The 23269-nt window shown below is 41.7% G+C and overlaps 1 protein-coding gene across 1 annotated transcript in view; it reads right to left on the bottom strand.

The window, feature by feature from the left end:
- The window catches only part of MYO3B (myosin IIIB), a 491163-nt gene that overhangs the window by 436952 nt on the left and 30942 nt on the right, over positions 1-23269 (bottom strand). Inside the window, exons 2-5 of the mRNA XM_037741885.1 lie at positions 19073-19256; positions 18185-18319; positions 604-708; positions 259-358 (exon numbers count right to left, since the gene is read on the bottom strand). Of these exons, the coding sequence (XP_037597813.1) occupies positions 259-358; positions 604-708; positions 18185-18319; positions 19073-19256 (524 nt within the window). The remainder of the gene's footprint in view (positions 1-258; positions 359-603; positions 709-18184; positions 18320-19072; positions 19257-23269) is intronic.

The following is a 23269-nucleotide window of genomic DNA, read 5'->3' as shown; positions in this document are numbered from 1 at the left end:
TCCATCAAGTTCTTCTTTTGAAACACTTTTTATTTTCGATCTTTAATAAAATTGCTTCTAAAGCTGAAAATAGATTAACAAACAGCATCTCCTAGGGTGATCCATCTGGAACCCCCACCCCCTCCAGCCTGTGTTTGACTGGAAAAGTCCCTCAGCCTATGGTGTAGCAGAGAGGCCCCAGTCTTCTGAGACTGCAATAAATTGTCCCCTTTGGCTAAACTGCACACATCAAGAAAACAAACGACAAGCAGTCATTACCAAAGTCAACGAGCTTAACTCCTCCTTCTGTTGTCAGAAGAATGTTATTCCCCTTCACATCACGGTGGATGATTCGGTTGTTGTGCAAATGCTGAAGGCCCTGCATGGCATCCCACCACCACCAAACAACAGGAAAGAGAAAGGGGAAATTTACATGCTTGTCTTAAAGCAATTACCCTACTATTGAAAACTCTCATGAAAGTCTACATTTGGCTACACCTTCTGGCTTTTAATATTCCTTGTATCTCATAGAACAGTTTCCCCATTGTTAATATGTAATAAAGACCCAAGCAATGGATAAACCATCCCCTCTGCTGTCATACCCAGTTTGATGGATGTTCTTACCAAGAGGGCCCCGTTCAAGATGTATGAGATCATTGCTTCATCCAGCCGCTGGCCACATCTGAGTAGACCTTTGACAAGCTCAGTGACTGAGCCCCCATTACACAGCTGCGAGAAGGGGTGCCAGACACAGAGAGAGCAGGAGACCACATATAAAAAACAAAAGAAAAAGAAATTAAGAAGAAAAGCCACCTGACACCGATTCAAAGTAGTAAATTTGCAGATCACAAAACTCCAGGTTGGAATAATCAGACTTCAAATTTCCATTACCCAGTCAAATTTAATTTTTTGTATATGTATTTTTTCTTGGAGGTGATGATTTATGAGTGAAAGTGCACGTCCACAATGCTAACTTTTTAATTGCCAAGTATAAAATAAAATATAAAATATAAAGTGTCAGGTCTCCATATGCAAGCCTGGAACCTGAAAGTCTGAAGTCTCCCATCCCCTGCTTGCGTTCGCCATTGACCCTGATCTCCCAGCAGAGCTTCCCACAAGCCCCTCACCCAACCCTGCCATCTTAACTGTTCTTATGATAATGTAAATACCTCTCACCCGACCCTGCCATTGTAACTGAACTTGTATACTCCTTGCCCCTCCCCCCACCACTGTAACTGAACTTACTCTGCAACACCCCCCCCACAAAAAAACTATCCAAACCTATAAAAACCACTCCTATCCCACTGCCCTTTGCTAATGCCCTTATCGGCCTTAGCCCACCTGCACCCAGGTGAATAAACAGCCATGTTGCTCACACAAAGCCTGTTTGGAAGGTCTCTTCATTCAAAGCGCGCATTTTTTTTTCAACATAAAGCACATTGTTTAGAAATTTGAAAGAAAAAGCATATAAGTAATCATGGCAACTTATTAGATATTTTTCACTTGATGTGAATATTGTCTATTTTCTTAATGTGGATTTGAGGATAAGGAAAAACCAGGAGAGACAAGATGGATGCCCTTGATATGTGAGAGAGAACAAATTTTAGTGATTTCTCCAGTGCTAGCAGGTATCAAAAGCCCAACCAGCAGATCTTTCTAGAGTTGCCATTGCAGATAAAGTTTATGGAGTGAAGTTGCATCATATGTGCATTTATTAACCTTTTCATGTTCAATTTTAGGCTCTCAGCAACTTTACGCTCTTCTCTCTTTTTTGTCTGTAATTAAAAACACTGCAAGATTTTATTTTGCATATCTGTTATTTGTAATATATTGTATCTTACTGAAGTTTGAATATATAAAGCAGTCACATTACACTTTTTCAGAACTTAAGGATTTCCAAAGGTAACTCTTATTAACTGCAGAAGTCAATAATGGGACTTCTGCAGTTAATAAGAGTTACCTTTGGAAATCCTTTGGAAACAGATGTTTGGTACAAAGGAACTTTTTTGGAAACAGACATTTGGTACAAAGGAACTTTTTTACTTCCCACATTTGGGTTTGCTACAAGCCACTCTAAATCAAGAGTTCTTAACTGTTTTGAGCAGAGCATGGAAATACTCTGAAATTGTAGGCAGCATGCTATGTATTCATCTTGCAGTTTACTGGGGAGAAAATTCAGGGCTTTTACCAGATTCTAAAAGCTACTGATATGCCAAATGCCTAGGCAGATAAAAAGGGGTCCCCAGAGAATCTCTGACCTGCCCCACAAGTGTTTACATCAGATGCTTTTGCAGATGAGGGAACCTGCCTAGGTCTTGTCTGGGCATGCCCAGAGCAGACTGGATCCTGACATACGAACTGAGGGAAATGGGTAGAGCCATGGGGAATTCATGCCTTATGCATGGAAGGAGCCTGCTCTTTTTAGCTCACGTGAGCAAAGTCCTTTGAACTCACTGCACCATGGACTACACCATAGTCAAGCCATGGTGACCCCTGTGACCTGCATGTACACCTCCAGATGGCCTCCCGGAGCCAGAAACTCTGTGGTAACAGGAAAACGCAAAAGAAGAACAGCTAGCTCCTGCAGTGCCTGATTAACCAACCTTGCAACATTCTGCCATCACTCCTGCCTCAACTGATGAGCCCACCTTGTGACATTGGACCCTGTGACAACACCCCTGGCTTGAGAAAACCTCCCTGAACCATAACTTTCCACTGCCTACCCTGAACCTATAAAACCAGCTCCTATCCCACCACCCACTGCTGACTCCTTTTTCAGACTCAGCCTGCTTGTACCTGGGTGAATAAACAAGCCTTGTTGCTCAAAGCCTATTTAGATGGTTGCTTCATTCAGAGTGTGCTTAACAGTCTGGTGACCTGGGAATTAATCAGTGAGGTAGAGGGCCTGTTAGCAGGACTCCATCTCACTTTGCTGAGTTTTTTTTTTGTTTGTTTGTTTGTTTTCCTTTTCTCCCAATAAATTCTACTCCTTACCCTTTTATGTGTCCACCAGCCTGATCTTTCCTGGTCATGTGACCAGGAAAGAACCCCATTTTAGCTGAACTAAAGAGAAAGTTCTGTAACATTTTTGGCATCCACACGTGGGACTTGAGGAAAGGTGAGTAACTTGCAAACCAAAAAAATATTTTTCCTCTTGCCTCTAGGACTTTTTGTCCTTGGACTTCTTCTGAGGGTAGAAGAAATTATGCCCTAAGAGAAGCACAGAAATTCCTCTTCCAAGTTTCCATCTTAAGGTCTGAAAAGATGATAACTTGTCACTCCAAAATTATCTATCCACTATTAGCCCCTATACTCTAGTCCAGTTAGCTGCTTTAGCCTACTCAGGCATGCCCGGACAGGCCTGGGCAAGTCACAGCCCATAGTTCATGCCATTCCTTGTTTGGAAGCACTTAACTGATCATCTGGTGATCATCTATTTTTTTTTCTTTGTTCTCTCTTTTGCTAGCCTACTTAGGAAAGTCTCAAGCTGTCAGCCAATCGGGTCAAGTATAGAATGTGATGTCCCATTCCAGCCAATGGAAACCGGACATAGCAGCAGAGTAGATGTGTCAGGTTATAAATAATCCTGTCTCCTTTGTCCAGGTGTGTGCTTGTGGCAAGACTGCTATGGAGCGGCCCTGTTTCTGCAGAAAGTAAAACTGGCCTTGCTGAGAGATCCTTTGTCTCAGTGCTGATTCTTTTTGCAACACTAAGACCCCATTTCCAACACCCCCTACCATGTCATTCCTGGGGGTCAGGAATGTTGACTGGATGAGCAAACTGGTGGCTCCCCTGCTCCTCTCTTAAGTTCCTCTCCCTGTTGGAGAAACCCATTGGTATAAAAATAAGAGATTCTTCCCCAAGGCTTTTTTTTTTTTTTTTTTGAGATAGAGTTTTGCTCTTGTTGCACAGGCTGGAGTGCAGTGGCACAATCTTGGCTCACAGCAGCCTCCTGGGTTCAAGCAATTCTCCTGCCTCAACCTCCTGAGTAGCTGGTATTAGCTGGTATTACAGATAGCACCACCACACCTGGCCAATTTTGTATTTTCAGTAGAGACGGGGTTTCTCCATGTTGGTCAGCCTGGTCTTGAACTCCTGGCCTTGGATGATCTGCCTGCCTTGGCCTCCCAAAGTGCTGGGGTTACAGGCATGAGCCACCATGCCCAGCCAGCTTTTTTTTTTCTTTTTTTTTCAGAAAACATTTACCAGGCAGGGACCCCAATTATCAGTGTCTATATTTTCTGTGAAGTTTTAATTATGAAAAACGATTTGTGAGGTTGGTCTAAAGCTGTAGCCAATCTGGTGTGCTTTTCATGACTTCCTGTATGGTCAACAGCAAACTTAGCTGCAGGCCTCCATCTTGTTTTACATGCTTACGATCCTGACCCTGTAAGGATGTGGCAATGCTTTTGTTCTTTCATTTCACAATGATGCCCACGTTCAATCTTAGCTTAGGAAATGAGTACCTTCCAGTTAATATCTGTGTGACTTTTACCATTTGCTGACTGTCTTCCCCACCATGAACAACTTCTAGTCTTTTTCTTAAATCTTCCTTTCTCTGGGTTACCTTCAAAGGTTCTAAATTTTGTAAGAACTGCTTACCCTTACCCGCTTCAAAAATACCACATACACTCACAGTGAAATCGTAAACTTAAGTGAGGCTTGTTGGTTTCACCTGTGAGGTTACCTTTGGTAAAGTTTGAAAGCCAGAAATACTAGCTTCTTGGCATCACTAAAGTCAGGTAATAAGCAAGTTAAAAGAATTTTCGTAGAGTGCACTCAGCTTAATTAAATGTGGATGTCCAAATTATGGTATATTTAAAAGACCTTTATGCATTTTCCTCCTCTGGGATTTTGCTTTACTGGAAAAAGGCTTTTCCTGAGTTATTTTTCTCCATTTTGCCTTGCCCCTCTCTCAATGCATACATGACAGGCCCTAAGATAACTCCTGGGGCATGGGACTACTCAGGAAAAACAGATAAGGTGCCGCTCTGTTTTGGGAAGAATCCTGTTTTTCTCGTGGAACCCCAGGAATTAAAAGTAGATAGATCCCTCTCAAAATCTGTTTTTTCCTCTCAGTCATGTCTGTTTATTAGGCCTTATAAGCGGCATGTTTTCTTTGTCCTGCTTCTTAAAGAGCTTCACCTGGAGGCCCATGATCCAAATAGGAGTTGGGCAAATGAAAATCTTATGGCTGCTGGGTTTTCTTCTACCTGTCTGTGTAGTTATATGTGTTCTATATGTGATGTCTATAAAAAAGAACTTTAATTAATTGGTCTAATGGAAGGCAAGTGCTTGGATCAAATTTTTTTTTTTTTTTTTTTTTTTGAGACGGAGTTTTGCCCTTGTTACCCAGGCTGGAGTGCAATGGCACAATCTCGGCTCACCGCAACGTCCGCCTCCTGAGTTCAGGCAATTCTCCTGCCTCAGCCTCTTGAGTAGCTGGGATTACAGGCACGCATCACCATGCCCAGCTAATTTTTTGTATTTTTAGTAGAGACGGGGTTTCACCATGTTGACCAGGATGGTCTCGATCTCTTGACCTCGTGATCCACCCGCCTCGGCCTCCCAAAGTGTTGGGATTACAGGCGTGAGCCACCGCGCCCGGCCGAGGATCAAATTTTTTTTAAAGGGAAGATAAAAGCCATAGTACCTTTTAGTTCATGTGACTTTAATCTTTGAGAAATAAAAACAGCCTTAAAGACTATTAGTAAAATGCAGATGTTGTCAAAATGTAGATAGGTGAACTAAATTATGCAGGTCAGATACTAGGTTTGCTAAATGTTTTAAGGTTATAAACTGCCTTTTTGGTTTTTAAGAACTTTTCAACTTGCCAGCTTCACAATTGGTAAGGCCTGGGGACATATGGAATTAACCACGCCCTTAATTATGTTGGAAGGAGTCAAATCTTGGCTGAACCTAGCACATAATTAAAAACAACTTACCAGGTTTTACATTAAAGTTAAAATTGCTAGGGGTTACCACTAGAATTGAAACTATTAGAAATGTAGTAATTGAAACTACTAGAAATAGATTTATATGCAAGGTATGTAAGAACAGTAAGATGTGTTTTTCATAAAAGATTATAAGAAGGCATGGAAATGTAAATTTTTGCCTAGGGTTAAAGTATTGTTTTGAATTAGATAAGATAAAGCTGACGGTTTAAACAAATGATGGAAGGACTGTAAAAATTAATCTTGCAAAAATTCAGTCTGTGAACGTTTTGTCTAAATTCAAAAGGGTATATGATTTTTCTGTAAATTGAGCATTGAACTAAAAGCACAACAAGGTACTCTTAAGGCACTAACCTGCTCTTTAGCAAAATTTGTAAAGGGTTATAAAACGTTTTTGCTTTTTTAAATTTCTCAGTCATTGTTTGTCAAAATAAATAACTTATGGTAATCTGGAACACTATTTCATTGTTTTAAACTACGAATATATTTAACAGGCTTCCCAAAATCAAACTTCAGTTTCAAAGTTGTCTTTCCTGATGTCCAGCTTTTGGATGCTACACGGAGCCCCTGGAGAATCCAAAGGAGAGGTAAAAGAGATCATTTGGCATGTTTAGTTACATGGAATTGCCAAAATAGTGTTCAATCTTTTTAGGTTATATTTTGATGAATAATAACTAATATATGTTCCAAAATTGTATGGGATTTCTAAAATGCTAATGTCTAATGTAGGCTATCAATCGTAATTAAAGTTATGTTATTGTAAACCACAGAAATCACCAAACTTCTTTGTGAATTGTGTTTCTGTAACTACCCTGGACAATTTTGTTACTCCCAACAATTGTTGTCTTGTTTTGGTCCTTTTCAAAAGACAGTTTATAATAAACTGGACTCTGACAGGTGCTACACGACTCTGTCAGATGCTCTCAAATACAGGTTTCTGATAACTTTGAAGATTGTGACATTGGAAAAAAGTAAAAAAGTACAGGACTCATGAAGAGCTGACATGTTCACAAATACAAAGAAAAACAGGAATTAACTTAATGGACTGAACTCATAGAAAACTGAAGCAATCTTTTTGACTTTTACTTGGAATATTGCTGATCCTTGTTTTGTTTTTCACAGTCAAGGAAACTTATTTTGAACTATTTATAGCCTTTAATGACTCAGTAAGTTATACTCCTGTGAACAAAATTTGGAGCATATATGTCTCTCTCTCTCTGCCTGGCTTCTCCAGAATTTGGAAACTAGCTGTGAATATTCTTACAGCAACATAGTTGGTTGTATCAGTGCAATAAGAACTGACTTTCTCTTATAATAGGATGCAACTGGAGATATTGGAGAAACTGTTTTACCAAGGCTTTGACTGGAAGGATATCCCTTTAAGGAGTCAAGCTTGACTTGCAGAGCTGATAAAAGCCCCTTGGGAAAACTGGCCTCATAGCCTTTTCTATGCAGCACCTGTATAGAGTTCTGGACCTGTGGTAAGTAAAGAATGTCACTTTCTGACAGGCCTAGGAGCTCTAAGTTTATCTTGGGACCTTAAGAGGAGTGGATCACCCAACTCACAAGTATTTGAGGATATAAACCCATGGCTGTGCTTGGCTTTAAAAGATCTAATCTGAAATTCCTTGTGGAACAGGGTTTCATCAAAGCCAATCTAAAAGGTCTATGTAGAAACAATTATTATTGCTGCACTAGTATCCAGTATAAGACTAGAGTCTATTTTGCAAACAACTCAGTCCTATCATGATTTTTTTTTTCTAAACAAAAAATGAGGACTGGAGAGAGAGAAATTGTTTCAAAACTTATCATACATTTGTCATTAAATTCTAGACTTGTTAGTTGTTTTTAAGTTTTTTCGTTTTGTTTTGCTTTGCTTTGAGATGGAGTTTTGCTCTTCTTGCCCAGGCTGGAGTGCAATGGCATAATCTTGGCTCACCGCAACCTCTGCCTCATGAGTTCAAGCAATTCTCCTGCCTCAGCCTCCTGAGTAGATGGGATTACAGGCATGCACCACCACGTTCACCTAATTTTGTATTTTTATTAGAGACGGGGTTTCACCAATGTTGGTCAGGCTGGTCTCGAACTCCCGACCTCAGGTGATCTGCCCACCTTGGCCTCCCAAAGTGCTGGGATTACAGGCGTGAGCCACCATGCCCAGCCTGTTTTTAAGTTTTTGCCTACATTTTAGACTCACCCTGCTTGTGCTTGTGAAGCAACCAGGAATCCCCAGTTGCAGCTCAGAAAGAATAAAAGGGATGGGTGAGGTAAAAACCTAGATCAAAATTCTAGTTCTGAGCAATTATCCTGCAAATCCTTCCAGGTGGTGGGAATAAATAGGGTGCCCATCACCCAGAGGTTTCCTTTTGGGAAAGTAAGACCAAGGGAGTTAGCCAAAGCCAAGCCTCATGCACCCAGATCTTAGCAAGCATAACTATAGCCACCAGTTATTTGGGCATGTCATAAGACATCCTTTTTTCTCCCTTGTTGGGGATGACCCAATTCCACAGCTTCTCCTTTGCATTTGCCTTATGATAAGGAGTCCATGCAACACCTGCTCTCTGAGGCACGTTTTTGTCCCAAACTCAATTCCAAGCTTCAGGTCAAAGCCCTAGGAAAGAAAACTGAATTTGAAGGATCCAGAGGTAGACGATAATAGTTAAAAGGCATAGCACAAGTGAGCATGACTGATTCCTGCCAATTAACCCAAGCTTCCCATTTCATGGATAAATACCATGCTACTATTTATGGCATAAATGAAGTCTAGGGAATTCAAAGGCTACTGACAGCAGAGGAGATAGGGAAATACTCCCATCCCCTGGATCCCCTTTCAGCAAGGGTGGAAGCTGCTTTGACACCATGGGTGATATCCTGTCATGGTCACTGGGGCTTGGGACAAGAATGGAGGAAAGAAAGAGGAATGCTTCACCTTCTCTCCCTCACATACCCTAGATATTTGCTAGGAAGAGAAGGGAGCCAGGGACGCTTTGCTCTCCTCTTTCAAGAGTAGCCATTCATCTTCAATCTGTTCCCCTTTTGAATGTATCCTGAACCCCTAGGAATCCTTTGAGGAAAAAAAGCCTTTTTCCCCCCTTTCTCTTCCTTTGTCCTCTCTTCACTGATAGGTAATTGTGCCTCTGTACCACGGGACACTCCCCTCAGACACATCCTCCAAACTAGGAAGAGTTAATTTCCCAACCTTAGACTGGTTGGCTTAGGATTGGGCTCAGGGGAAAGGAATCCAAAAGCCTGATGTGCTGAGCTTTTGGCTTCCTTCTACCTGTGCAAATGTAAAAGGCCTCAGGGTTTCTGAGCCATCCCTAACTTCCCCCACCCGCCGGCCCACCTCTGCAGTTTCCTTTTAATATATGTTTTCTAATAACGCAGTTTGTCTCTTCTCCTCTTCATGTCATCAGACTCCAAATGGTCATGAAACTGGGGCCTCAGATGATGGCCCCTGTGGTTAGGAACCCTTAAATAGGCCTCTGAGGGAGAACTGACTGCTGTTTTCCCAAAACAGCACCCCCTGCCAGCAGGAACCAGTTAAGAGGGGTCTCATCCTTACCCTTATCCTTAGCCTTATTCTAATGGCAGTTAGATGGACTTCTTTCCATGAGGGAGTGAGACAGCCAAATGCCTAGGCAAATAAAAGGGATCCCTGGAGAACATCTGACCCATCCCACAAGTGTTTATATCAGTTACTTTTATGCAGATGAGGGAACCTGCCCAGGGCTTGTCTGGGCACGACCACAGCAGACTGGAGCCAACACGCACACTGGGGAAAATGGGTGGAGCCACAGCCAAGGGAAATTCACACCTTATGCACGGGAAGAGTCTACTCTCTTCAGCTCATGTGGTGACCTCGGAATCAATTGGTGAGGCAGAGGGCCTGTTAGCAGGACTCCATCTCACTTTTCTTTTTCTTTTTTTCCTTTTTGCCAAGTAAATTCTGCTCCTCACCCTTCTATGTGTCCACGAGCCTGATCTTTCCTGGTCGTGTGACAAGAACCTGGTTTTAGCTGAACTAAGGAAAAAGTTCTGCAACACTATCATTGACCTTATCAAGGTAAAATCCTTACTTTAAAGCCCTAGGTTTCCTTTTGGCACTATGTCTGCAATTTGGGAAATAATTAACTAGTGAATATCAGGTAACTCCCTGTGTTGTGGCTGCTTAAATCAAATGACTTTTCTTTCTTTTTTCTTTTTCTTTTTTTGTTGAGACAGAGTCTGGCTTTTTGTTTTTGTTTTTGAGCCAGGGTCTGGTTCTGTTGCCCAAGCAGGAGTGCAGTGGCTCAATCTCAGCTCACTGCAACTTCTGCCTCCCACTCTCAAGCCAACCTCCCACTTCAGCCTTCAAATAGCTGGGACTACAGGTGCATGCCACCATGCTCAGCTAACTGTTTTGCTCTTGTAGAGATGGGGTTTTGCATGTTGCCCAGGCTGGTCTCCAACTCACCTCAGCCTCCCGAAGTGCTAGTATTACAGGCGTGAGCCACCGTACCTGGCTTTTCTTAAGCAAGGAAACCTGAGGAAGTACAGATTAACAGCTTCCCTAAAAGAAGATAAGGTTTATCAAAATAATAATACATTAGGACCTATTCAACTCTAATTATGAAGATCTGCAACATTTTAATAAAGGGTGAATAGATGCTTTTACATGACATGTGAAATATGTGTGAGTCCCTGCTATATGGTTGGCAGATACCTTGCACGCATTATTAACAATCAAGACAGCCTGGAACTGAATCTACCCGTGTTTTTTTACCATTTAAATTGTTCATAAGCAATAGTATATGACTAAAAATTTAATACAGAATTAAGGAATCTTTAAAACTAGCATAAAATTATTATCTCAGGAAAGACTTAGGAGGGACCCTAAAAGCAGTGAAATGCATTGAAGGCTATGACGATTCCATGAGTTTGGGACTGTATTAAGTGACCCTGAAATCCACTGTCTGCCAATTTCAGGTTTAACTTCCAACTCACTACCCATGGCTCTGATGGTGGCCCAAATGTTAAGTACCAGCACAATGTCTTCCAAAGGATTCCATATTCTTTTGATTCTAACTATGGCTCACATGACTCTGAAAGGGCCCATAACATTCAGTGTTCAATCTAATACCCTCTTGAGCATGGAATGCGTTTTCAGTGCCATAATTCATAGAACAGTCTTAAAACCTAGGCTTTTGAGAGACACAAAATAATGTTTTCAGAACTCCCCAAAATATATTGTACATATCAAACAACAAAAATTGGATAATTGACCAAAGAGTCCACTGATGACTAGGGCAGAGCCCGGGACTTGACATAAAAAAGTGTCCTTATGGAGTTAGGGGAGATTATGAGGACAAGATTAGAATGAGGATACTCCCTTTGGGAGGGGGCTGCCTGTGTAAGAACTTCAGTTTCTTATGATCCTCTTTCCATTTGGAAATCTAAGAGGAGACCTCTTGACAACAAGGGGTGTCCGTGTCAAGTGAAATGGAAGTATGGCCTGGTGAGGCAGGCCACGCTTAAGATTACAATAACGGTTCTCTACAATATGCTCACAACGTATAAGACACTCAGAACTTTATGCTGTATGTGGGGACAGAGATAAGGTTAGAGTTTAAATAAGAAGGACAAAGAACATGAGGACCTCATGATAGGAGGGAGTGTCAGGGACCAGAAACATCAAAGATACCAAAGGCGGAAAATACAATTTTATTATCATAAGGACTTTGTGGTTACCGTACAGTTCAGAGCCCTCTGCCCTCACTGCCCTGGCATTATGTGAGCATCTCCTTCTACCCAGATCCAGATGCCACCCAGGGAAAAGGGACAGGAAACAGGGAGAGAAGAGGCCCAAAAAACTGAGTACTTGTCCAAATGACTAAGTTTTGACTGGATGGTGAAAACTGGACATAAATACTGGAATATGCCTCTCTACAAGGAAGTCACTCAACTGGACTTAAGCTTAAAAAAATGGGTTAGAATCAGTTGCCTCCTTTAGTCAGGCTGGGGGCTCAAGAACCAAGCTTAGTTCAGTTATTGAGAAGAAAGTCACCTCTTTGTTCTCAATAGTTTGTGACTGCCCAGTTTATTACCTATTACTCAATCATGAATATGACACAATCTCTAGACTCCAAGAGCTCACTGCCCAGCGATGGATATATGAGCAATCACAGTGTGGAATGTGGAAGCAGAGCTGTGCCTACGGAAGTGTGGTGGCACCAAAGGAGGGAGAGCAAAGAGGGGACAGTCTAGGAAAGCTTCCCAGAGGATGTAACATTTACGATGAGTTTGAAGGACAAATGGGTTTTTGGTAGGTGGACAGGAAGGGAAAGAACATTCTGTGAAAAGGAACATGGGGACATCTTGTGCAAATGTAGGGAGCATGAAGGAATGAGGAGGAGTGTGCATGTGTGTAATGAGTTCTAAATACTCCACTACTATTGGGACAAAGGGTGCCAGATCCTGGGGCAGGGAGATGGAAAAAGAAGGCAGATGACAGGGAATAAAAGGTATGCCCTGCTAAGAAGTATGGGCTTTATTATTCTATAATATGTGCATTACATTGTGATATATCACCAGATTAGAAAAGGTAAGCTCTTAATAGATTTTAGGCAGGAGGTCTCAATGTTCAGATCTGCATTCTAGAAAAATGACTTGGTCAGCAGATTGGAGGATGGACAGAAGACAACACCAAGAGCTGGAGTATCCATTAGAAGATACTGAGGTAATCAAGGGAGGCAGGGTCAAAGAGTATGAGGATAAAAGGAAGGGAGAGATTTGGGAGACTTTTTTTGAGATAGAAATGAATGGACTTTCTGACCAGCCATATGTGAAAGGTGAAGAGACAGAGTCTAGGTAAACTGTGAGAATTAGGAAAATATCAATAGTCTGCTCCTGTAAAGCAAAAGCAGTAATAAGGAGGCAAAACATGACAGCACCTTCATCAGGACCACTCCCCAGCCTGGCTCACATCTCACACAGGGAGGCACGGGCTTTCTTGAATTGCAAGTATGCTATTAAAATAGCACTGAGAGAAATTTTAAATTAAAGGCTGGGTGATGATCCAAGCAAATGCAACCCTGGAATTTTCCCCTGACACCTCACTTTGGTCTCTCTCCCTGCCCTACTTTAAGTGTGGCCATTTTTGCAACAAAGGCCTCTTCAGCAATATTTTATATAGGTAGCCAACTTAGAAACTTTATTTGTAACTCTAGAACCTCTGAAGGGATTAAGAGTAGCTATTTGTCAGCAGGATCAAAACTCAGCTATGGATTTAAAAACAACAAAGGAATCTTACTCAGCCGGTGCTTTTTGTTCACAAAATGTCAGAGTATAAGAGCTGCCTGACTTCCCAGAACTCACAGAAACAGGTAATTAAACTGTTCAGGACACCTTTAAAAGAAGCTGTCCTGTGAAGTTGATAAGCCCCACAGCAAGGTTTTCAAGGGCAGCCTGTGGGTTACAGAAAAAAGACTCTGGGCACTTGGATATAAAAAAGAAAGCAGGTGTGTACTGACAATTGTCTAATCAGAATAAATGTTCAGTGAAATGGGTTGAACATTTTAAAAGCACGATGAAGAATTACATTTAAATGCATCAAATAAAATAATCCCCTTAGAATTGTAAGAAGGCAACCAAGCCTCCCGCCCCAACCCAGAGGGCTAGCACATCAGCCCTTTATTGCCGCCCACTCTGCCAGCCACCAGATTCAAATACAGAGGTGTGTTTCCATCCCTGCAGTTCCTCCCTATGCCCTCGGCATTCAGGAAATGTGGCAGCTGAATGCATCTAGAATTTAATGAGCATTTTGCTCCAAACCAAGAAAAATAGAAAAATCATTTACATTCCACATCTATTTTCCAAAACATCGTTGAATATTGATTCAATCACAGTATGTGTGTTTGCTAAGACAGCCATAATTTCAAGCAATAAAATGTTCTTTGCTCAATAAGCCATCAACTTTCTTCCACATTATTAAAGAATGGTCCATGCAACACAATCACCAGACCTGGGCTCCAACATTCAAGTAGATTCTGTACCAGCATGTTGCATTGACCTAGTCAGTTTGCAGAATTAAGAGGAATTTCTTTTTGGTGACCTTTTATTCAGTAGACTTTGTCTTTTAAGCATATTGGGTTCTACAGATAACATAAAGGAAAAGTCAAAGATAGTTAAAGTTACTCTAGAAAATCCTTTAGGAAGGATCACGTTGGCCACTGTCCACCTCTCGGCAATTCCCGAACAGCACATTTTTTCCTCCTGTGTTGGACAAATCATGTTTATTTTACTGAAAGCCAGCTCAAGTCACTGGCTTGCCACAAGACCAACAAAAACTATGTTACTTAAAACCCTAGAGCTTCTATCACAGTAGAGAGATGCTTATACAACAAGAGGGAAGTGGGCCTTGAGACTCACCTCCCATCTCAGTCTCTCTCCGGGGCACATCCTTACTAAAAGAGCGAAGAGTGGACAGAATCACTCCCATGCCTCAGCCTCTTAACTCCCTCTCTTTCACTGAACACATATAGTATATGTACATAGGATGCAGTACTGTTCCATTTCAAAGTCTTTCCCTTCTCCAGTCTCAAGTTTTCTGTGCCTTCATCCTGGCTTCCAGCATTCCAATGTCTCTTACTCTAGAACCCACTGTCTGAGTCAGTGTTCAATGTTTCAGTGCTTTCTAACCACTTCCGGCCAATCAAAATCCACCAGTCCTACGTTTGAGTCCATCAGAGTCTGACTACAATCCTGATTTGTTAACCTGATAAACTTCAGGTTTTATCTGAAGTTTATCAGGTTAACAAATACTTCATGCCATGATACTTCACACCACAGTATCAACAGGTGAAAGTGGTTCTATGTACAACACTTCCAGTGATATTCAGGTCTAGACTACACTTTCTGGGGCCTTGGATAAAAGCAAAACCTGGACAAAGGTTGCTCCCTCTCCCTCCCTCTCTCCCTTTCTCTCTCCTTCTTCCTCCTCTTCCCTCCCTCCCTCCCTCTCTCCCTAGACCCCTTTTGCTTTGGCTCTGTATATTAGATACTGAACTTATAGCTAGATCTCTGAAAGGAAAAAAAAAAAAAAAAGATGTAAAACTAATCTTATACATGGTTTAAAGAACAAAGATGTTTATTTGTTTTACTTTCCAGCCTCATTTACCAGCATTCTACATCATTTCTTTTAAGTAGAACACTTGATTCATGGTGATATTCAGTTTCTACTTGTCAAAGGTTTTACACTAAAAGGGAAAAGAATATACAGTTCATGCCTTAGCTACCACGTTAGGTATTTTTTCTGAGTATTGTGTTTTTCTTAAAAGTCTAATTTCTTATCATATGTATATCATTTAGGTGAAAGACAATAGGACTTACACATTTTAAAAAATTTAATATTCACTTAAAATGCATTCAGATTTTCCAAAACATGATTATGTATACATGTTTTCTCTCCATGTCTTTCCAATATAGTAGGTGTCTATCATGAAAGAGAGCATTTGTTTGCTTTCTACTAACAATTAGTAATGAATTTCAGAAAATGACATTTTAATTTGCTTTTGTTTTCAGAGTTGTGGTGATTTAAGGGGATTATTAATAACATTTTTCTATCCTCTAGAATTGCTCTGTGGAATAGCTTTTCACTGGTCCTTTCATCGAGTCAGGCAAATAAAGAGCAAAGGCAACATAAATTTAATCTTAATATACAAGATGAGGAGAACAATATTAAACAGATCATAATTTTTGGTGTGTGAGTCTGTAAAGCATGCCTTTAAAGCTGCAGAGGGAGCAAAATAGGGTACTGTGTGGACTGTTGTTGTCATCCAGCTGTGTGTGTGTGTGGTCACGAAGTGCTGCGATCCCAGCTAGAGACTTCACATCTGTGTTTCCATGACCCAAGAGATAGTATCACAGGAGCAGCTGCACATGATGAAAGAAAATGTGCCGAAATGTGCTTTTCCTTCTGGTTCTGCCATGCAACCAATTATGTGACCATAGGCATGTTACTCACCTCTCTGGGCCTCTGTCCCCCATCTGAAGGTTAGGGGACTGAACAGAGAGGCTTCTGCCAGTATTAGTAGTCTAGGAATTCCCATGCTTCTCTAAGACTATTGGAGACACTGACTGCACATGACCATCCAGCAGCCTGGCTTAGACTGTCCATCCTGGGACAGAAACGACTGAGGACACCCAGCATCTCATATCACCAGCTTTGGCATGGACCAAAACAACCAGCAAAAGTCATAAATGACAGCATATTGTATTGCAGAGGTATGAATAATTCAGTATCTCAGGGCAGCCCCATTATCTACCTGTGGTCACTTTGAAAAAGCTAGAGACAGCTGGCAAGGGAGCATCTGCACAAGGCTCAGCTCATAGTTCTGGGCTCCTTCTCATCTTTCGAGGCCATATACAACCTTCCTGGCTGCTTTGGCCATACCTGAGGTACCATGCCTGATGGTCACTGTCATCAGGAAGGACATTCATTTACCAGGTGGCCTCAGGTATGAGTAGCCCACCTGCCTGCCTGGTTGCATGGAGGGAAGGCTCCTTTTTGGGCCCTCGAAAATTCCTGGAATTTTCAGTTATCTACATCTGATGCAGAGTCTTTTTTAGTCAGGAGTTAAAAATGAGCAGAAACTAAGGTTCCTTTGTCACTGTACTTCTATTACTAAGTTACAATGAGGTCTGAAACACAGAGATCTTATAGAGCTGAAGACAAATATAATCAGAGACCCCAGAAATAGTACTTTGCCATTTCCAACTAGCATTTTTAAAGAGCTTCATTGGCAGGATAAAATCCTAACATTCTTGGGGTGGCGGTTGGGGAGTTAATAAAACCCCAAAGAAGTGTGTTATATGACTTAACCAGTCAACTAGAGGAACAAAGATAATTAGAAAACCAAAATCCCTTACATCTTTATATTCTGAGGAAGGCAACTGATGTGACAGAAATAAATTCAAACCAGTTTCCCTGCAGATTATCCCATTTGAATACAACAAATGAATTCCCCAAACACAGTTGCCATGGTAGCCAGTACATAGTGTACCAGGCTCAGGCCCTCCCAAAGCCAGAAGCATGTGGACAAGAGGTACCAGACAGTGATGTGAGGGCCGGTTTCTCTCCTGGTGCTTCTTTCTTAGGGCTTTCACTTCTGTCCACACATTGCTGGGTCAACTATATGACCTCAGGCATGGAGGCATGAGCTGGTTCAGAGGATCGGAGCCCAAAACAAAACACTCACTAGGCCTAGTGACAATGCAGCAATAGACCTGTCCTAATATATTAATTCATATATCGTCATTATTTTCCTTGTCATTTTAGTCTCATAGGGAATTGTATCTGTGGGGAATTGACTCTTTTGCAACCAGATGCACACATTCATTCCCATTCATAATTGAAAACTGACTCTGAGAATTGTGTATGGAAGGTTTGTTGGAGAAAAAAAAAAAAAAAAAAGCAGGACTGTAGTGAACACAGTGATGTCCCCTTCAGATTCCCTCTTCAGAGTGGAAGCTGCTAGAAATATCAACAGCTCCCAGCCCTCAGCTGCACCCCTCACCTGAGTTTGCCTCGACTTCAGAGAACAGACTCCCATAGTTATGCTCCTTCCCAAGTATGACATGCAGCCAATGACTGGCTGATGTGGAGATACAATTCAGGACAACATTCCAAAAACTTCCCAGCTCTCCATTTCCCAGAGGACCAGCTTAACCCTCTGTCATAACCATATTGCTGTTCAGTGTCTCCCTTGCCTGATCCTGCCTTCCTCACTTTTTTCTAGCCTATCTCTGGGAAGAACTCTCCAACAAAGTTTCCACCCACAATTCTCAGAATCAGTTTTCAGGAAACTCAATCTAAAATGAGGACTGATGAACATGAATGGGCAAATCCAAGTTTGGCAATCCAACTAAACCTTGGGTTGACAATTTTTGAAAATGAGTTGCAATCAATTCAGACATGTTTACAATTATGTGTTAGGGAAGAAAATTAATTTTTTCAGTTGTATTCATATATTCACTCTGTACTAGAATAAAAGATTATTAAACCTCTAAAGCAGAGAAACAAGAATATTTTTAGCATATGGCCTATGTGTAAGAACTGTGGGGGAGAATATCACATCTGGTGAGGTACCTGTGATATGCAGGGGGGATCTACACTTCGAATGTGTGCCTTAAAACACCCTCTAGGTAATAAAGCATCTGTTGGCCCCTGGCACTATGTCCAAATCACTGGTTACCCAATGGGAGCCTCTTACCTCCAGGACCAGCCACAGCTGTCCCCCTACACAGTGATCCGCTTTGTAAAACATCCCGTAAAACTTGACAACATTGGGATGATTAGGAAGGAACTGCAAAATGTTGTATTCTGCTTCAATTTCTTCATCCATATCCTAAACAGTGTAGAAAAATGAAAGCTCGATTAACTCAAATAAGTAAGGAAGGGTACAGATATGACATCATGCTCAAATATTTAATAAAACATATTTACTGTGTATTTTCAATGTCATTATTATATCTTCAAAATACCTAACAATAGACATTCAGGCATCAATCTACACCTTTTATGAGTACATTATTACATTCTATTATTACAGTCTACGCCTTCTATTATTGCATATTACATCAATGTTTATGATGTTCTTTTTTTCTTTAATAATACTATAACAAATATCTTTTTTATTGAAAAGTGTCTGAATTTTCAAAGCAGTTAAGGTGAAGTTGCTTGAAGGGACCAAACACAGGATAGGACATGTAAAACCTCACTGTGCAAAACAGCATACAGCATAATCTCAGTGCTCTAAAATAAGATGTCAGCCTAAGATGACTGAATATCACAAATCTGGGTCGCTTTGTAACCTACAGAAAGACCAGGTAGTAAGATATATTACTCTTCCAAGAGAATAACTTCTGAAGATCTCCGTGGTCCTAAATGAAAACAACAGTAAAATAGACAAGAAGCAAAAGTCAAGGGAAGTTTTAACTCCAACTGGAGTCACTTCATTCACTAAAGCTGACAAATCATGACCCATTTTGAGATTTCATGCCAGGTTTCATGAAAATTAAGCCTAAAATCAAGAAAAGAAGTTGAAAACTTCGTGTGCATAAGCACCAAATTTTGGTTACAATTTACAACTGTTACTTACACTGATTGGATCCAGAATTTTCACTGCAGCCAGGCTCCCATCTCTCTTGTTAGTTACCTTGTAGACCTTGCCATAGGTGCCTTTACCAATGGTCTCTATAATATCCCAGGTGTCCGTGGGATCTGGAAGTGATTCAAGTCCAAGCATCATAGGATTATAGTGAAATAATCCATACAGATGTTTCCTGGTAGGGAGAAAAATTTGTTATGTGTAACAGATCACAGAACTGGGGGCAGTGGACTTTTGAAAAAAAAAAGATTTTTATTTATTAACCAGCAACCTTGTGTTACTTTTTATTTTCTTCCTCTATTTTAAATAAACTTTTTTAAAAAAGAACTTGAACCTTCCTTAAGAAATGGTAATAGAATAGAGGGGAGGAGTAACATGGCTCTGAGACATCCTGAAAACATGATTCTAAAAATGGAAATGATATACACACCGCAGGAGACAGTAAGACGGCCGAAGAGGACGTTCTGTTCATAACTGGACAGTTGTCATGATAGGCTGCTGTATGGGGGCTGCTGCCAGGGAAAGTGGCTGAAAACTGTTAAGTCTAAAACCTTTGTCCCTAGGTTGTGGTAACCTTGAGGAGGGCTCCCTGATAGTCACAGGAAGCTAATCCCCAACATCTGTGCACAAAGTCTGAGCTGCTAAGAAGGAGGTTTGGTGCCTGTACCAAACACCAGTCCATGTAAAACACCTATTGCTGCAAAGGTCTTGGGGCCTACAAACAGCTACACTCAGACCTTATCCCTACAGTAATACCTAGTGTGGGAATCACACTGAGGGGTTAACCAGGAGCAGCAAACTCACTTCGCCTTAGTTAGCAGTACTCTATTTAACAAGGACACAGATCTTTGGGTTTAAATATGAACAGCAAGCGTCGCAGGCAAAGTCACCCAAAACTGATTCCATGAAAAAGCCTCTCCAAGTTCAGTTGCTCTCAGACTGGGTGAGAGGTCCCAACTCTGGTCCGCTTCTAAACCCCAGGGGAGGGACAATCAGGCTCCAAAAACAAGGGCGACCATATCCACTCCCCACACGGTGGCTTAGTGTCCACCCAGGGTGAGCACTTCTGACTCATGCTGAGCATTCCAATTTGCACTTCTAATTCTAGTTATTTTCTACACTGAATTCTCCCAAAGCAAAGCCTTTTGACCAGGCACAAAAATTCACTTTTTTTTTTCTTTACCCTGATGACAGTATTTCAAAAATACTGAACACCATTACAAAAAACACACAACAACAAAGGGGCCTACAACCAGTACAGGGTCTTAAGGGCCCAGGCAAAGCCCACTATGGGCTGAGGCAGTGATTCTCAGCAGTCAAACAACTCCTGCCTTTCATGTGCTGGTTCCAAGATTCTCAGGATCTGCAACCCTTCCTCCTACCCAATGTTTTATAAAGTCAATCTTTTTCACCACATGCTTCACATTTTTGCCATATCTGTATATCATCGTGCTATTCGTTACTAAATACTTCTAAATTATTTGTTTTCACTTAAATAAATGTCTTTTAAAGGCACTTTATAGTATTATCCTAAATGTAAAACCAGTATCATTTATCATATATCAAAATTAACTGCAAAAAGAGGATTAAAAACACTAAAGAATTATTCCATTCCAGCCAGATACTGCTGCCCCGGGGCTCCAGCCTAAGGTTACTCTTTTTCTTAAAAGGAGAGAGATCATTTAGTAATGGAGAGGAATGAAATGCTGGCAAAAACTTTTCCCTTGATGTAATCAGAAGACCTGAAAGAGAATTAATTAGCAAAGGAATAACTTGGTCATGGTATGATTCAGTGTGCTTTACCGCGAGATCCCCAAAACCTCTTGACGACCTGAGAACACTGCGCCAAGCCTGGCTTTTATAACAGCAAAAAGTAGGACCAGCTGGGGGTGCTTGCTGGTCAAGGCCAGACAGGCTGGGGAAAGCACCAAAATGAGACTCCATCAGCCTAAATATCAATACCTTACACTTACAATGTGGCCCCTGTTTCCCGACAGCATGGACACCTGCATCTGGCCTTGGCACCAGAACACAATAGTGCTGAAGCCAAAGTGCCTGCAAAAGCCCGGGACCCTGCCCTGGCCAGCGTGAGATTTGGGCTGGTTACTCTTCTTTGTAAGCCTCAGTTTCTCTACCTGGATCATGGGGCAGCTGCTGCTAGCTACTTCACAGAGCAGCCATTAGAATAACAGAATCTAAAAAGCATAATGGGAGCCCAGCAAGTATCATCTGTCATCACAGACAGCACAGCAACAAGATCTGCCTCAGAGTAGGTGAGGCTTAACAAACACTTCCCCTTTTTGTTTTATGTCACTTTTAACCACGAACTAAATGAGTTTTTGCTCCAGTCGGTTATTAGTTTCAGACACATGGCTGAATTAGTCTGAATCCAGCTACCGAATTCCATTGTGTTCAAAGAAATTAAAACACAGAATGTGGCAGCAGGAGAGGAACTTGGAGCCCACTGAATCAAAACTCTTTTGCTAAATTGATCTCATTAGCATGCAGACATATAAGCAGAGAGAAGTGGTGCAGTTCTGGTTGAGGTGGGCTGGGAAACCAAGCACCTGCCCTGTGCCCTCCACGGGACCCTGATAGGGTGATCAACCATCCTGGTTTGCCTCAAGCAGCTTCTGTTTTAGAACTGAACCACCTTGCTAAACCTCTCAGAACATGGCAAACTGGGACAACTTGGACATAAGAAACCATCAATTAAGCACCCCCACCCCCACCTCACACCCCCCGTTATGGGCTGAATTACGTCCCCTCTCGAAATTCATATGTTGAAGTTCTAACCACCCAGTACTTCAGAATGTGACCATATTTGGAGACTTAGCCTTTAAAGTGGTATTAAGGCAAAATGAGATCACATGGGGAGGCCCTAATCCAATACAACTGGTCCTTATAAGAAGAGCAGATAAAGGCACAGACAGAGGGAAGACCAAACACCTGGAAGCTAAGTGCCCCACAGACCCACTGAACAGCAACCTCTGCTCCCTCTAAATGAGAAAAACTCTCTCAGAGGGTCTAGCTACAGAGGGCACCAATAATGGGTGAGCAGAAGGCACACCAATCAGGTTCTGCCCCCATGTCCATCACATACTCTCTGGGCATGCACAGACAAGGTTAACCAAAGGTGCAACAGAGCAGGTGCACTGCATAAGAGCATTGCCTGGCTTCTGTCTTTAAAATCAATACTTGACTCTATAAACTCTCTGAGGATCGATTAAACAGTCATCGCAAACAGTAGCTGCTTATACAGCCCTATAAAGTGGTGATAATGTGGTCTTGGGAGGCAGCTGGAGCAGCCTTTTTGACAGCCAAAAAGCTGCTCCTGGCCAATGTACTAATCTTGAGGGTAGACTGAACTTCTGCCTATGTCTGTGTTTGGGGCATGGCAGAGCTGGGGCATCATGGAAGTAATCAGGGTTGACCCAAGAAAGGGCTAGCAGCAATTTGGAGTGAGAGGGACAATACCTGGAAACCTCAGAACTCTGTGGGACCCTTGAAGTCCCTGAAGAGGCACTTGGTCTTCTTACAGTCCCCAAAAATGGGGGCTTCAGGCATTTATTTAGACATGAAGAAAACAGTGATCTCAGGAGACTAGAAAATTCAGGTTACTCAGGTTACAGGTTCTGTATTCATTGAAAGACAAATAGAAGGACTAGGTCTACCTAGGCAGAGGTGGACAAGGGCACCTGTCTGTGGGGGAGGCTCATGTAGTCTGCAAACCAATCAGAAGTCCTACTGGCCCAGATGTGTCTGTGTATGCAGCTGTTCTAAAATAAAGATCTGATCAACACTCTTTGTCGTTGCACGTGGTAGTACTCAGAAGTCAGTGCCACAAATGGATTTCTCATCAAAGTGCCTACTCTCTCAGAGCAAGATTCTGATGTCCCCCATATTCCTGTGTCATCCAAACCCTTCCACTACCAGGAAGGCCAAGTTATTAGCAGGGCAAAGAAGATATCACCTAGGAAAGATATTCCTGGTTAGTGTTCACCTATCTTTAATTACACATCGCCAAATATCTAGGAAATACCCAAACTTCTCATTACTTAGGCCACTATCAGATGATAGGTAGATAGGTAGGTAGATGATAATTTTTTTTTTTTTTTTTTGAGAGTCTCACTCTGTTGCCCAGGCTGGAGTGCAGCTGAACAATCTCGGCTCACTGCAATCTCCACC

This window comes from Cebus imitator, unplaced genomic scaffold (genome assembly GCF_001604975.1).
Source record: "Cebus imitator isolate Cc_AM_T3 unplaced genomic scaffold, Cebus_imitator-1.0 Scaffold110, whole genome shotgun sequence".
NCBI classification, from domain to species: Eukaryota; Metazoa; Chordata; class Mammalia; order Primates; family Cebidae; genus Cebus; species Cebus imitator.
This window is presented reverse-complemented; position numbering and strand designations above follow the sequence as displayed.